We start from the raw sequence: 14,336 nt of genomic DNA, 5'->3' as shown, positions 1-14,336 counted from the left end.
AACCCCACTAACACATTGGCTGGTGTTTTTCTCTGTGCAGCTAGCACTTCCGGGCAAAAACTAGCAGTGTTAGAGCCCAGGGTCAGCAGGAGGAGGAGAGGAGCAGAGTGTAGGCCGAAGCCTAGTAGAACCAATTTCAAAGGTAACCTTTAACCCCCCCTCAGGTGTTGCAAGGTACAAGAGCCACACCTTGTGCAGCATTAATGCTGCACAAGTAAAAGGTTGCTCTATTAATTTTGCTCCTTGCACCCGCTGAATAAAACACGTACACTATTTAGCCCATTATACTGTCAAACAGTAGTGGAGGCGTGACTTGTCTTTTTAAGAAGACGCAGCACAGGTGTCAAACTTTACACCTAGGTGCTGGGCGCAGATTCCTGAGCGTTGTTATTTGCTGTACAGGAGTCTGCGCTCTTGTTATCCCTTGGCCATGCGCTGTGAGCGCTGCCTGTCTTCGGACCTCATTTCATGTTGGCCGGTGCGGTTAGCGATGGCCATGAAACCCAGACCCGCAGTGTCTTTTCTTTAAGTCACAGTACGGGGCTGGGATTCGTGGCCTTGCGCACTAATTTTTTTCGCCTGTCACTCATGTTCTTACACCTGCTTCAGACTGGGCGGCCTCAGCTGATCCCTTCTTGCATGCCGCGGCCATGAGGCCGCACAGTCTGAAGAAGGCGGAAGGAGATGAGTAAAGACAGGCGAAGATATGCACTGCTCGTGCCCATCAATCACACCCTCGCAGTCAAAATAAGTAAGACAACGAGGAGCGTTGTTTCAGGCAGGGCGGACGCACAGGCGCAGCCAGCAAACCAATGATGTCAGAAGACGGGCAGTGCTACCAAGGGGGGTGCTGCGTGTCATTAAAAAGGAAATATACACCTCAGGGACATTGTAATGGTCTGTAATGAGACACATTTTGTACGTGTTACATTCAACGTGGGCAAGGAGAAAAAGTCAGCCACCTTGTACAAATGCAGCAGTACTGCTGTACAAGGTGGCTGTTATACATAGAAACACCTTGGGGTGGGTGGCAGGGTTTCCCTTTAATTTCAGTTCATGTGCCTGCGAGGCGTTTGCAGGTCACGTTGCCGGCTACACAGCAGGGGAACAGCTGGCGGTGCTGAACCCCACTGACACATTGGCGGGTGTTTTTCTTTGTGCAGCTAGCAGTTCCGGGCAAAAACTAGTGGTGTTAGAGCCCAGGGTCAGCAGGAGGAGGAGAGGAGCAGAGTGTAGGCCGCAGCCTGCACTGGTGGCAGCTTTTGTTCTGTTGTGCCAGCGTGGCTTGTGCTGGACACATTGCCGACTACACAGCAGGGGAACAGCTGGTGGTGCTGAACCCCACTGACACATTGGCGGGTGTTTTTCTCTGTGCAGCTAGCACTTCCGGGCAAAAACTAGCGGTGTTAGAGCCCAGGGTCAGCAGGAGGAGGAGAGGAGCAGAGTGTAGGCCGAAGCCTGCACTGTTGGCAGCTTTTGTTCTGTTGTGCCAGCGTGGCTTGTGCTGGACACGTTGCCGACTACACAGCAGGGGAACAGCTGGCGGTGCTGAACCCCACTGACACATCAGCTAGTGTTTTTTCTGTGTAGACAACACTTCCAGGTGGCAACTTACAGTGTTGAAACCCAGGGAATCAAAGAGGAGCAGAGTGTAGGCCGAAGCCTAGTTGAACCAATTTCAAAGGTAACCTTTAACCCCCCCTCAGTTGTCACAAAGTACAAGAGCCACACCTTGTGCAGCATTAATGCTGCACAAGTCAAAGGTTGCTCTATTAATTTGTCTACTTGCACACGCTGAATGAAACACGTAAACAATTCCGCCCATTCTACAGTCAAACTGTAGTGGAGGCGTGACTTGTCTTTTTAAGGAGACGCAGCACAGGTGTCAAAATTTACACCTAGGTGCTGGGCGCATCCTCCTGAGCGTTGATATTTGCTGTACAGGAGTCTGCGCTCTTGCGTTATCCCTTGGCAATACCCTGTAAGCGCTGCCCGTCTTATGACCTCATTTCATGTAGGCCGGTGCGGTTAGCGATGGCCATGAATCCTAGACACACAGTGTGTTTTCAAAAAATCACACTGCGGGGATGGGATTCGTGGCCTTGTGCAGTAAATATGCTCGCCGCTCACACATGTCCTTACACCTGCTTCAGACTGGGCGGCCTCAGCTGATCCCTTATCGCATGCCTTGGCCATGAGGCCGCCCAGTGTGAAGAAGGCGGAAGGAGATTAGTGAAGACAGGTGAACATATGCACTGCACATGCCCATCAATCACACCCTCGCTGTCAAAATAAGTAAGACACCGTTGGGCGTTGTGTCGAGCAGGGCGGACGCACAGGCGCAGCCAGTCAACCAATGATATCAGAAGACGTGAAGCGCTACCAAGGGGGGTGCTGCGTATCATTAGAAAGGAAAGTCACACCTCAGGGACAGTGGAATGGACTCAATGAGACACATTTTGTACGTGTTGAGTTCCACGTGGGCAAGTAGAAAAAGTCAGCCACCTTGTACAAATGCAGCATTACTGCTGTACAAGGTGGCTGTTATACATAGAAACACCTGGGAGTGGGGGGCAGGCTCCCTTCAATTTCAGTTCATGTGCCTGCGTGGCGTTTGCAGGTCACGTTGCCGGCTACACAGCAGGGGAACAGCTGGCGGTGCTGAACCCCACTAACACATTGGCTGGTGTTCTTCTCTGTGCAGCTAGCACGTCCGGGCAAAAACAGGCGGTGTTTGAGCCCAGGGTCAGCAGGAGGAGGAGAGGAGCAGAGTGCAGGCCGAAGCCTGCACTGGTGGCAGCTTTTGGTCAGTTGTGCCAGCGTGGCTTCTGCTGGACACGATGCCGGCTACACAGCAGGGGAACAGCTGGCGGTGCTGAACCCCACTAACACATTGGCTGGTGCTTTTCTCTGTGCAGCCAGCACTTCCGGGCCCCAACTGGCATAGTTAGAGCCCAGGGTCTGCAGGAGGAGCAGAGTGTAGGCCGAAGCCTAATTCAACCAATTTCAAAGGTAACCTTTAACCCACCCTCAGGTGTTACAATGTTGAAGAGCCACACCTTGTGCAGCAGTAAAGCTCCACAAGTTAAAGGTTGCTCTTTAAGTTTTGCTCATTGCACACGCAGAATGAAAGACGTACACAATTTTGCCCATTGTACAGTAAAACTGTATTGGAGGCGTGACTTGTCTTTTTAAGGAGACGCAGCACAGGTGCACATAAATAACGCCTTGGTGCTGGGCGCAGCCTCCTGAGCGTTGTTATTTGCTGTACAGGAGTCTGCGCTATTGTGATCCCTTGGCCATGCGCTGTGAGCGCTGCCTGTCTTCTCTCATTTCATGTTGGCCGGTGCGGGTAGCAATGGGCATGAATCCCAGACCCGCAGTGTCTTTCAATAAAGTCACACTGCAGAGCTGGGATTTGTGGCCTGGCGCAGTAAATATGTTCGCCGCTCACACATGTCCTTACACCTGCTTCAGACTGGGCGGCCTCAGCTGATCCCTTATTGCCTACCACGGCCATGAGGCCGCACAGTCTGAAGAAGGCGGAAGGAGATGAGTGAAGACAGGCGAACATATGCACTGCACATGCCCATCAATCACACCCTCGCAGCCAAAATATATGAGACAACGAGGGGGGTTGTGTCGGGCAGGGCGGACGCACAGGCACAGGCAGCCAACCAATGATGTCAGAAGACGGGCAGCGCTACCAAGGGGGGTGCTGCGTGTCATTAAAAAGGAAAGTCACACCTCAGGGACATTGTAATGGTCTGTTATGAGACACATATTTTGTACGTGTTTAATTCAACGTGGGCAAGGAGAAAAAGTCAGCCACCTTGTACAAATGCAGCAGTACTGCTGTACAAGGTGGCTGTTATACATAGAAACACCTGGGGGGGGTGGGGGCAGGTTCCCTTTAATTTCAGTACAGGTGCCTGCATGGCGTTTGCAGGACACGTTGCCAGCTACACAGCAGGGGAACAGCTGGCGGTGCTGAACCCCACTGACACAATGACTGGTGCTTTTCTCTGTGCAGCTAGCACGTCCGGGCAGAAACTGTCGGTGTTTGAGCCCAGGGTCAGCAGGAGGAGGAGAGGAGCAGAGTGTAGGCCGCAGCCTGCACTGGTGGCAGCTTTTGTTCTGTTGTGCTAGCGTGGCTTGTGCTGGACACGATGCCGGCTACACAGCAGGGGAACAGCTGGCGGTGCTGAACCCCACTAACACATTGGCTGGTGTTCTTCTCTGTGCAGCTAGCACGTCCGGGCAGAAACTGGCGGTGTTTGAGCCCAGGGTCAGCAGGAGGAGGAGAGAAGCAGAGTGTAGGCAGAAGCCTGCACTGGTGGCAGCTTTTGGTCAGTTGTGCCAGCGTGGCTTGTGCTGGACACGATGCCGGCTACACAGCAGGGGAACAGCTGGCGGTGCTGAACCCCACTGACACAATGGTTGTTGTTTTTCTCTGTGCAGCCAGCACTTCCGGGCCCCAACTGGCGTAGTTAGAGCCCAGGGTCTGCAGGAGGATCAGAGTGTAGGCCGAAGCCTAATGCAACCAATTTCAAAGGTAACCTTTAACCCTCCCTCAGGTGTTACAATGTTGAAGAGCCACACCTTGTGCAGCAGTAAAGCTCCACAAGTTAAAGGTTGCTCTTTAAGTTTTGCTCATTGCACACGCAGAATGAAAGACGTACACAATTTTGCCCATTGTACAGTAAAACTGTATTGGAGGCGTGACTTGTCTTTTTAAGGAGACGCAGCACAGGTGCACATAAATAACGCCTTGGTGCTGGGCGCAGCCTCCTGAGCGTTGTTATTTGCTGTACAGGAGTCTGCACTATTGTGATCCCTTGGCCATGCGCTATGAGCGCTGCCTGTCTTCTCACCTCATTTCATGTTGGCCGGTGCGGGTAGCAATGGGCATGAATCCCAGACCCGCAGGTGGTGAAGAGACAGATGGCTGCTCTCCAGTGGTCTGTGCCTGAGAGGATGTGGCACTAATTGAAGTCAATGCGTTAGCTGCCATCCATCCGACAACGGCTTCAATTTGATCTTCACGCAGCAGCGGTGCACGGCGCTCTCCGACAAAGCTGCGCATGAAGGACTGTTCCCTGCTGAAACTGGGTGATGATGAGTCACCGGTGCCCGCAGCAGGCACAGAATCACCACGTCCTCTCCCTGCTCCTCTCCCTGCTCCACGCCCACGCCCACGACCCTTACTCCCTGCCCTCTTCATCTTGGTTGACAGATAAAGATAAGCAGAAAAGTACTAAGGCCTTAGTGTGCTTATTCCTGAAATGCTCCTCCTAACAGGTGTAAGAAACACTAATGTTGTAAAGTGTGGACTAGACTTTATTATTGATAAAATGTGGCCTACACAAGTGTTAAGTGGTGTTTGGTGAACTTTACTTTTTTTTGTGCAGATCGGGCTACAGAGCGAGTTTAACTCACACGGAGACCGTGCAGACAGCCGTAAACGGCGCTGCAAGGCCCAAAAACCCTCCTCTAGGTTATCCTATCTAGTGTTTTTCCACTATTTTGCTGGAGACGGGTGGAAAGACACTAATAGGAAATTGTTTACAAAATTTTCAACAGGCTGCACTAGTTGAAAAAAAAGGACAAGTTATTTAACGGTATGAGGCAGTGACAAACCCTGAGCTGAATACAACGGGCTGTGGCTGCACACAGACTACAGGGCGAGCTGCGCTCACAGGGAGACTATGCAGACAGCCGTAAACGGCGCTGCAAGGCCCAAAAACCCTCCTCTAGGTTATCCTATCTAGTGTTTTTCCACTATTTAGCTGGAGACGGGTGGAAAGACACTAATAGGAATTTTTTAAATAATTTTTAAACAGGCTGCACTAGTTGAAAAAAAGGACAAGTTATTTAACGGTATGAGGCAGTGACAAACCCTGAGCTGAATACAACGGGCTGTGGCTGCACACAGACTACAGTGCGAGCTGCGCTCACACGGAGACCGTGCAGACAGCCGTAAACGGCGCTGCAAGGCCCAAAAACCCTCCTCTAGGTTATCCTATCTAGTGTTTTTCCACTATTTAGCTGGAGACGGGTGGAAAGACACTAATAGGAATTTTTTAAATAATTTTTAAACAGGCTGCACTAGTTGAAAAAAAGGACAAGTTATTTAACGGTATGAGGCAGTGACAAACCCTGAGCTGAATACAACCGGCTGTGGCTGCACACAGACTACAGGGCGAGCTGCACTCACACGGAGACCGTGCAGACAGCCGTAAACGGCGCTGCAAGGCCCAAAAAACCCCCTCTAGGTTATCCTATGTAGTGTTTTTCCACTATTTGGCTGGAGACGGGTGGAAAGACACTAATAGGAAATTTTAGAAAAAATGTGCAGCAGGCTGCACTATGAGCACAAAAGGACAATGGATAGAACTGTGTGAGGCAGTGTGAACCCCCCCTGAGCTGAATACAACCTGGTATATGGCTGCACACAGACTACAGAGTGAGCTGCACACACACACACAGAGACCTTGCAGAACGCTGTTAAAACAGTGCTGCAAGGCAAGAGCAAGGTGAACTGAACAGTGAACACAGCGTTTGCTAAATTAGCCTTGGAAAAGCAAAATAAAGCAATTAGCTATCTCAACTGGCCCTCAGTTAGAACACAGCGTCCTGTCCCTAACTGAAATCACAGCAGAGTGAGCGCAAAATGGCGGCAGCGTTTTTTATAGTGCATGGTGACATCATTTCAGCAGCCAATCACAGCCTTGCCAGTACTTACATGCCCACCATGCTAAACAGGATGTGCCCACACTTCCATTCATTCCTCATTGGCTGCTGCGTGCAGTTTGAATTCTGGGAACTTCCGATTCCGGTATCCGATACGCGGGAAGTATCGGAATTCGGTATCAGAATTCCGATACCGCAAGTATCGGCCGATACCCGATACTTGCGGTATCGGAATGCTCAACACTACTCATAAGCGATGCATCTTTATTTTGCTATCTGCATATGTACATTTTTTTCATCAAGCCTGCATATCCGGCACCCTGGTTTTTGGACATAAGCGCGGTATAGGGCGGTGCTGTGACTACTTACGCTACTACGTATTATTTGTATATTTATTGTTTTGGGTTGTGTCCCAGATCTTCATGGCGCATGCCTGGGCCTCCTCTCCATGGCAACCTTTACGCCTGCGCACAAACCTTGTGGGTATTGCAGACTAATCAGTGTCCACTCTATGGACTGTTGCAGCGCGTGCACGGTGGAACGCTGTGGATAGGAGTGAGTAGGCTGGTGAGCAGGCGCTTATCGGCGCCCTTTATATGCGCATGTTCGGAAGTTTGCCTTAGAACTGCACACTAGCGAGTTACCGGAACGCCGCCGCAGCCTCACAGGTTATACTTACTTTTGTATAATTATGCCTGACACTTAAGGGGCATGTTTGGGAGATTGCATTCACATCCCTCCCCTGACGAAGACGCTCCAGTAGCGTCGATATGCGTTGGGCCTCCATCCCCCCTTTGTGGACCCCCTTTCTTTCGCTCTTGTGTGCCTGCTATTTTGATACTCCTCCTGAGGGCATATCCACTCACTTTTACCATCGGTGCATCGGCTCTTCAGTGGGTAGGATTTTGCCTCGTATTTGGTAATGTATAGTTTGGGGTGTCAGTATTAAGGAAGGTAACAGGCATACTATACCATCCATTTGCGTGGTTTAGCATTTGATTGATTCCTTTAGGACAGATATGTATATCGATTTTATGCCTGCTGTTTTATTAGGGAGTGCCGGTTATATTTAGGATCTGTGACATTGGGGACCTGGTCAGCTGGCAGCACAGGGCATTAAGTATTTGTACTGTTATTGCATTAACTTGCTTGCGGATTTGATGTCCTCTGTACTGTTTGCACATATTGAGTGTACTGTTACATTGATCCTTATTAATGTGTCTTGGGTGATGTGGGTTGGTCCGTCTAGTTTTTAAATGTTTTTAATTGTTTGTCTCCTTTTTTGCCCCTATGTGTAGTGACATGTTGTAATAAAATGTATTACATATGGTTGATCCGATAATCTTACTCCTGTTAATAAATTCCCCTCAACAGTTGGTCTGTCTGTTCCGTGGTGACATACTCAACCCTGCACTCTATTACACTTGGCGTAGTCGGCAGGATGTCACACGGTAGCGCGGAAAGGGCAGACCAAGCAGTTGGGGGAGGCACCAGGTCTAGCATCTCCCTGAGAGCCATGTTAGTTAACCTGCCAAATTTTTCAGGGAGCAATGTCATGTTGTGGAGTTGGACGGAGCGCATCCGAGGGATGATGCGGATGCATCCTATGACACCGGCTCTGCAGGCGGAAATAGCTGTGATGGCCCTAGAGGGGGATGCACTGGACTCTGTTATGCTCAGACCCCCCCAGGCGAGAGATACCCTGGACAAAGTATTACGTATACTTGAGGAGACGCATGGGGACCCCACTGACGTAGGGGAGCTGCGCATGCGACTGTTCCGCCGGGTGCAAAGAGAGGGGGAGACCGTGACGCAATATATGAATGCACTGCAGGAACTTCATACTGCCATTATAAGGAAGGATGGCATAGGTGTGGGGTCAGTTGACGTTGTGCTGCGAGACCAACTGGTGACAGGTGTGCGAGATGTGTTGATGAAACAGGCCCTGCGAGAGCACATGCGCGTAAAGCCAGATATGACCTTCTCTGAGGTCGGGAGTGAGGCACGCGAGCAAGAGCAATTGATGGTAGTGCCAGTGGGAAAGGTATGGAGCGGGGAGGTAACTGCCCCTCAATGGGTTGAAGACTTGAAGAAGGAGGTTAAGCGAGTCTGTGAGGAAGTAGCTGAATATAAGAAGACCCCTGCTGCAGAGTGCTGCCCTCCGGTGCGAGAAAGAGAGACCAGCCCCCAAAGTGAGACTAATGCCTCTCGGCGAAGAAGAGACTGCCTACATGCTACAACTGCGGAGCACCCAGTCAAAATGAAGAGGAGGCGATATGGACCCGAGACTCCCAGCTGAAGATAAGAAGAATCTGGGAGGAGATTGAGAGTCTGGGGAAAGACCTTACTGCCGTTTTGGGGACCAGTGGCATACCCCGAGGTAACGTACGGAAGCCGCCAGAAAGAGACAGAGGAGAGGTGCGCAGCATGAAGAAGGTTTCAGTTGTGGCCCCAGAGTGTAACTCCGTATCCTGGGGTGAAGCGCAACCGCAGATGAGAGATGTCCCCCGCCGAGGTCCACGATCCAGACTGAAGCGCCCTCCAGACAGACGCAGACGTGAGTGCTGGTCGTGCAGAAGTGAGGGACACATGTCCAGAAATTGCCCTACCCGAGAAGAATGGTGGCAGAGATCCGCTCACCCCTCTGAGGATCCTGCTAACTGGAGGGAACGTCGCTCCTGGAGAGAATGATATGGCAGGAAGAGAAGAGTTCCACCTAAGGCAAGACAGTACCACAATATCGGACGCCAAGGAGAGGTGGAGAATGTGTCAAGCATCTCCGGTGGAATGACTGCACTGTCCCAAGGCGTGAAGGCGAGCCTGGTGGATCTTCAGCCTGGGTCTGAAGGTTCTGCTTGTGAGACTCAGCCCGGAAGAAAGGAAGGGACGTTCACTCGAGAAGACCACCGAAGTGCTTTACTACCTTGCCCAGCACGAGTTCCCGAAGAAGGAGAGAAAGTGCCAAGTGCTCCTGCGACGCTCGTTTTCGAGGTCCTCGTCGATGAGAAGGAGGAACCACTAATATCATCCCCTGAGGTGAAGAGTGTGCTGGCTGTCAGCTCACAAGATCCTGATCAGACAGAGGAAATGGAACAGCTGTGTGAGACGGGGCGTGTGGCTGAGAAGCCCTGTGAAGTGATGCCCGCGGAGCTCGGCACGGATGACGAAGAATCCGACCCGCATCATCTTATTTCATCCGATTCTAGTGTTGACAAGAATGCTCCTGTCAAAGAGAGGGGGAGCTATGGGAGAAGAATTACTTGTACTAAGCCCCCAGACTGAGGAACCCGAGCTAGAAGCCCCTACGCAAACACCTGCTACCGGCAAGGCTAAGAAGAAGAAGAAAAAGAAGAAGAGGACAGCAGTTGTTGACAAAGCAGAGAAAGCATATCTCAACCTGACTGATGAGCAGCTCCTAGACCATTTAGTTTGGGAGTATGTACAAGAAGAAAGGCAGAAGGAGATGCGAGGATTGCAGGTATCTGACTCCCCTCAAAAGAACAAAGAGAAGCACGAAGAGTCCTCGCCCGTGGAATTGCGAGCTTTAAGGGAGGGGGAATGTAAGGAGGTTGCTTTCCCTGCTCCTTGCCTGGAACCACTTAGTCAGACAGCTGGGTTATTGGGGAGAGGACTTTCTACCCTGGACAGAGGGGACCAGGTGACTGCTGGGAAGAGAGAGGGGTGTGGTCAGAAAAAGTGCGGGAGAGTAGAGAGAGGGCAGCGCGCCAAAGAGAGGGCAGGCTGCAGCCCCGTGCTCCCCTAAAAGTAGTGCTCCCCGTGAGGGCACTGAGGCTGAGATACCCACCATAGTGAAGGCTGTATGTGAGGGTGTAGACTTGGAAGCCTCCTGAATCAGAGAAGACTCTTCCCCTGACAGCACAGAGACAGTGACTGGTGACCGCAGTGACAAGCAAAGATCCCTGAGTGTGATTTCTGCCCAGTGTGTGTGACATCGTTTCATACAGAGACTCCTGCAGCAGTGACTGAGACTGTGCTACTTCCTGGTTCCAGTTTCACTTTGAGAAGAAAAAGCTGCAGAGGCTTAACCCCGGAGTTTCCAGTTTCCAGGAAACAGAGAAGAGACTTCAGGATCTCAAGCCCTGCTGGTGACTGTACCCACGTTGGAATAAGGACCCTCCAGTCAGGACCTCCCTGGACTGATAAGTTACAAGAAAACTCGTTAACCCTTTTGATTCCGCTTAACTGTTTATTGTTTGATTTGTTTCTATTAACCCCCACTTTACTCCCTGCGAGGAGAATCTTACTCCTGTTAATAAATTCCACTCGACAGTCGGTCTGTCTGTTCCGTGGTGACATACTCAACCCTGCACTCTATTACATATAATGCACCCCATTAGGCAGAGTCTATTTAGTATAATGCATTTCTATAGCCAGACTCGATAGTATATTGCACCTCCCCCCACAGGCAGACTCTATAGTATATTACAGCCCCCCACCACAGGCAGACTCCATAATGCACCTCCAGGCAGACTCTATAGTATAATACAGCCCCTCTCCTCTCCTATCCCCACCGTAAGCAGACTCTATAATGCAGCTGTCCTCCGTAGTACACGCCTGAACGAGGCAATCTTACCTTGCGCAGGCATGTACTATGGAGGACAGAGAATGAACATCAATCCAATATTGCAGCCAGCATGCAGCCAGCGGGTAAGGAAAGGGTGAATCAAACACCTGAAAACCCCGCCCCTATGGCTGAAGATTGTTCCCTAAAAAATTCAGGTGACAGAGTCCCTTTAATGAGGTCATCGCTGGTCATGGACGCTGCACTCATTCTCAACCTGGATGATCACATCTTGGCACCGTCCAAGTTGGAAATTATTTATCGCAGACATGGATTACGGCGTGGGACAGAACATTGGACAGGTGAAAGATATGGTTGTTTTTTATTTTTGTTTTTTTTTTACAGGAGACGAGGGCTTCAGGGGATTAGGTGTTAAGGTTAGTATAATGTGATTTTTTTTATTGTATTCTTAATTTTATACTTGAATACAACTCTCAACATTGTCCCCTGCTTGAGATGACTGCAGGCAGAACAGGGGACAATGATGTGAGCTGCCTTCAGCACCCGACATCAGGGAAGAGTGTAAACAGTACTGCTGACACCCAGTATGTTACATTACATTGATAACACACAGATCTCTTAGTATGTGCTGGACATTTTAAAAACACTGACATCAGTGTATATTGCTCATGGACACGTGGTTGGTGGAAACGTGTGCACAGACCCAATTACTTGAATGTGTCTCTACATGTGTGTGTTTCCAGTGTGAAAACTGTCATTACACATAATGGACACACTGACGTGTGAAGGACGCCTAAAGGCCCCTTCACATTAAGCGACGCTGCAGCGATACCGACAACGATCCGGATCGCTGCAGCGTCGCTGTTTGGTCGCTGGAGAGCTGTCACACAGACCGCTCTCCAGCGACCAACGATTCCGGTAACCAGGGTAAACATCGGGTAACTAAGCGCCGGGCCGCGCTTAGTAACCCGATGTTTACCCTGGTTACCATCCTAAAAGTAAAAAAAAAAAAACAGTACATACTTACCTACAGCTGTCTGTCCTCCAGCGCTGTGCTCTGCACTCCTCCTGTACTGGCTGTGAGCACAGCGGCCGGAAAGCAGAGCGGTGACGTCACCACTCTGCTTTCCGGCTGACCGACGCTCACAGCCAGCACAGGAGGAGTGCAGAGCACAGCGCCGGGGACAGACAGCGGTAGGTAAGTATGTAGTGTTTGTTTTTTTTTTACTTTTAGGATGGTAACCAGGGTAAACATCGGGTTACTAAGCGCGGCCCTGCGCTTAGTTACCCGATGTTTACCCTGGTTACCAGTGAAGACATCGCTGGATCGGTGTCACACACGCCGATCCAGCGATGTCAGCAGGAGTCCAGCGACGAAATAAAGTTCTGGACCAACGATCTCCCAGCAGGGGCCTGAGCGTTGGTCGCTGTCACACATAACGATTTCAATAACGATATCGTTGCTACGTCACAAAAAGCAACGATATCGTTAACAATATCGTTATGTGTGAAGGTACCTTTATTCTGTTTGGTGCTGGTCAAAAAATGATCGTGTGTATTTTTTTTATTCTTTAACAATCTAAAAGCAGGAAGGAATGAAGAGCTTCCCGCTGGTCTTCAGGATTTCCCAGTTGCCATGCCTGTGATTCTCTGCACACGGACACGTATAGATAAAGTTGTCTCAGTAGTGGATGCAGCGCCACCTTGTGACCATGCAGTGCAATAGGTAAAGCGCCTCCTGTCTGGGGGACAGCGCAGGCTGATGACGCAACGGGAGAGAACCACGCCTGTTTCCGCATCAACTTTTGTATTCTCCGAGCTTTATTGCTTGTCTACACTGATGGTTTTGAACACAAATAATAACAGCAGTAAATGCGCGCCGCCGCTGGGATTTGGTGACTAATTACTATGTTATGAGTAACACATAGACGTGTGGGACAGGAGCTGCACCGGCAGAGGGCAGGGCTATGTGCTGGTGACCGGACGCCGGAGCTGCCTCACTATGCTGAGCTACGGACGTTGTGCACAGTCCTATGTGAAGTGTATGTACGCCATAGCTGTGCGGAGACCACGCAGTGGAGGTGAGAGCTGTGCGGTCAGGACTAGCGCATGCGCAGCTGCAGTCCACCGCATGGCCTGCAATGTTTGCGACCTGTACTCCCTAATTTGCGCTACAGTGACTATAATGGGATCTGTAACTAACATGCAAAAGCTGGAGATCGGTCCTGGCCACACTAAAGGGCATGAAGAAGGAAAACTAGTCTCATTAAAGGGGTCCTCTGACCTCCTGTGTGAGGGATCATCAGATCACATGTAGGGGAAGCCAAACCTGCGCTGAGACTGTACTACATGGCAATACCCCTTTAATTTTAAAGGCATGACTGGCAGGAAAGTGCTGCATGCAATGTTTTCCTGTCCCATCTAGATTGATAACGTGCAGACAATGGGGACTAGAGATCAGAACACCAGATCTCACCAACGATGTCTCTACTTTATTTCCATCATCTAATAATTATTTCTATAGCGCCAACATATTCTGCAGCAGTTGCATTACAGAGGAGACTTGCACAGATGATAAAGACATATACAAACACATAACTCAGATGCCAAGAGGAGTGACGGCCCTGCTTGCAAGCTTACAGGCTATCGTCTCGGTGCTACCCCCGATTGGCAACCACATGTCTGATTAAGGCCGACTGATTTTCATCCTTGTATCTATTTTTTTTTTTACGGCTGCGTGGCATCCGTCTTCATACATTGATTGATATTAAAAAATGTACATTATCGCATACAATTTCCTAGGTTTATAATAACTAAAATGTATCTGTAAAAATCATATGCCAATGGGATGGTCCGTGTGGGATCCTATTATTATTATTATTTTATGCACCCATAGACTTGAATCGGTGAGTTTCATCCAAGATTCGGACCAAGAGAACATTTGTTCATCTACACAGCCACTTTCAGTAACATAGGCCTGTGTGATCAAAACTTGGAAACCACACGTCCAATTTATATGTTCGTCTGTGTGAGCCCTAAAGAGGCTGATCAGCTGCAGCATTCTCATTCTGTCTTGAGCATAAAGAACAGATTCAGATGG

General features: G+C 50.0%; 1 protein-coding gene across 1 annotated transcript in view; it reads left to right on the top strand.

Moving 5' to 3' along the window:
• The first annotated feature begins 13,021 nt into the window (after window positions 1-13,021).
• MCUR1 (mitochondrial calcium uniporter regulator 1) overlaps window positions 13,022-14,336 on the top strand; it is a 46,163-nt gene continuing 44,848 nt past the window's right edge. Inside the window, exon 1 of the mRNA XM_069730818.1 lies at window positions 13,022-13,317. Within this exon, the coding sequence (XP_069586919.1) occupies window positions 13,239-13,317 (79 nt within the window). The 5' untranslated portion in view covers window positions 13,022-13,238. The remainder of the gene's footprint in view (window positions 13,318-14,336) is intronic.

This window comes from Ranitomeya imitator, chromosome 6, assembly GCF_032444005.1.
Source record: "Ranitomeya imitator isolate aRanImi1 chromosome 6, aRanImi1.pri, whole genome shotgun sequence".
NCBI lineage: Eukaryota > Metazoa > Chordata > Amphibia > Anura > Dendrobatidae > Ranitomeya > Ranitomeya imitator.
The sequence above is the reverse complement of the archived record's forward strand: the minus strand, read 5'-3'. Positions and strand labels throughout refer to the sequence as shown.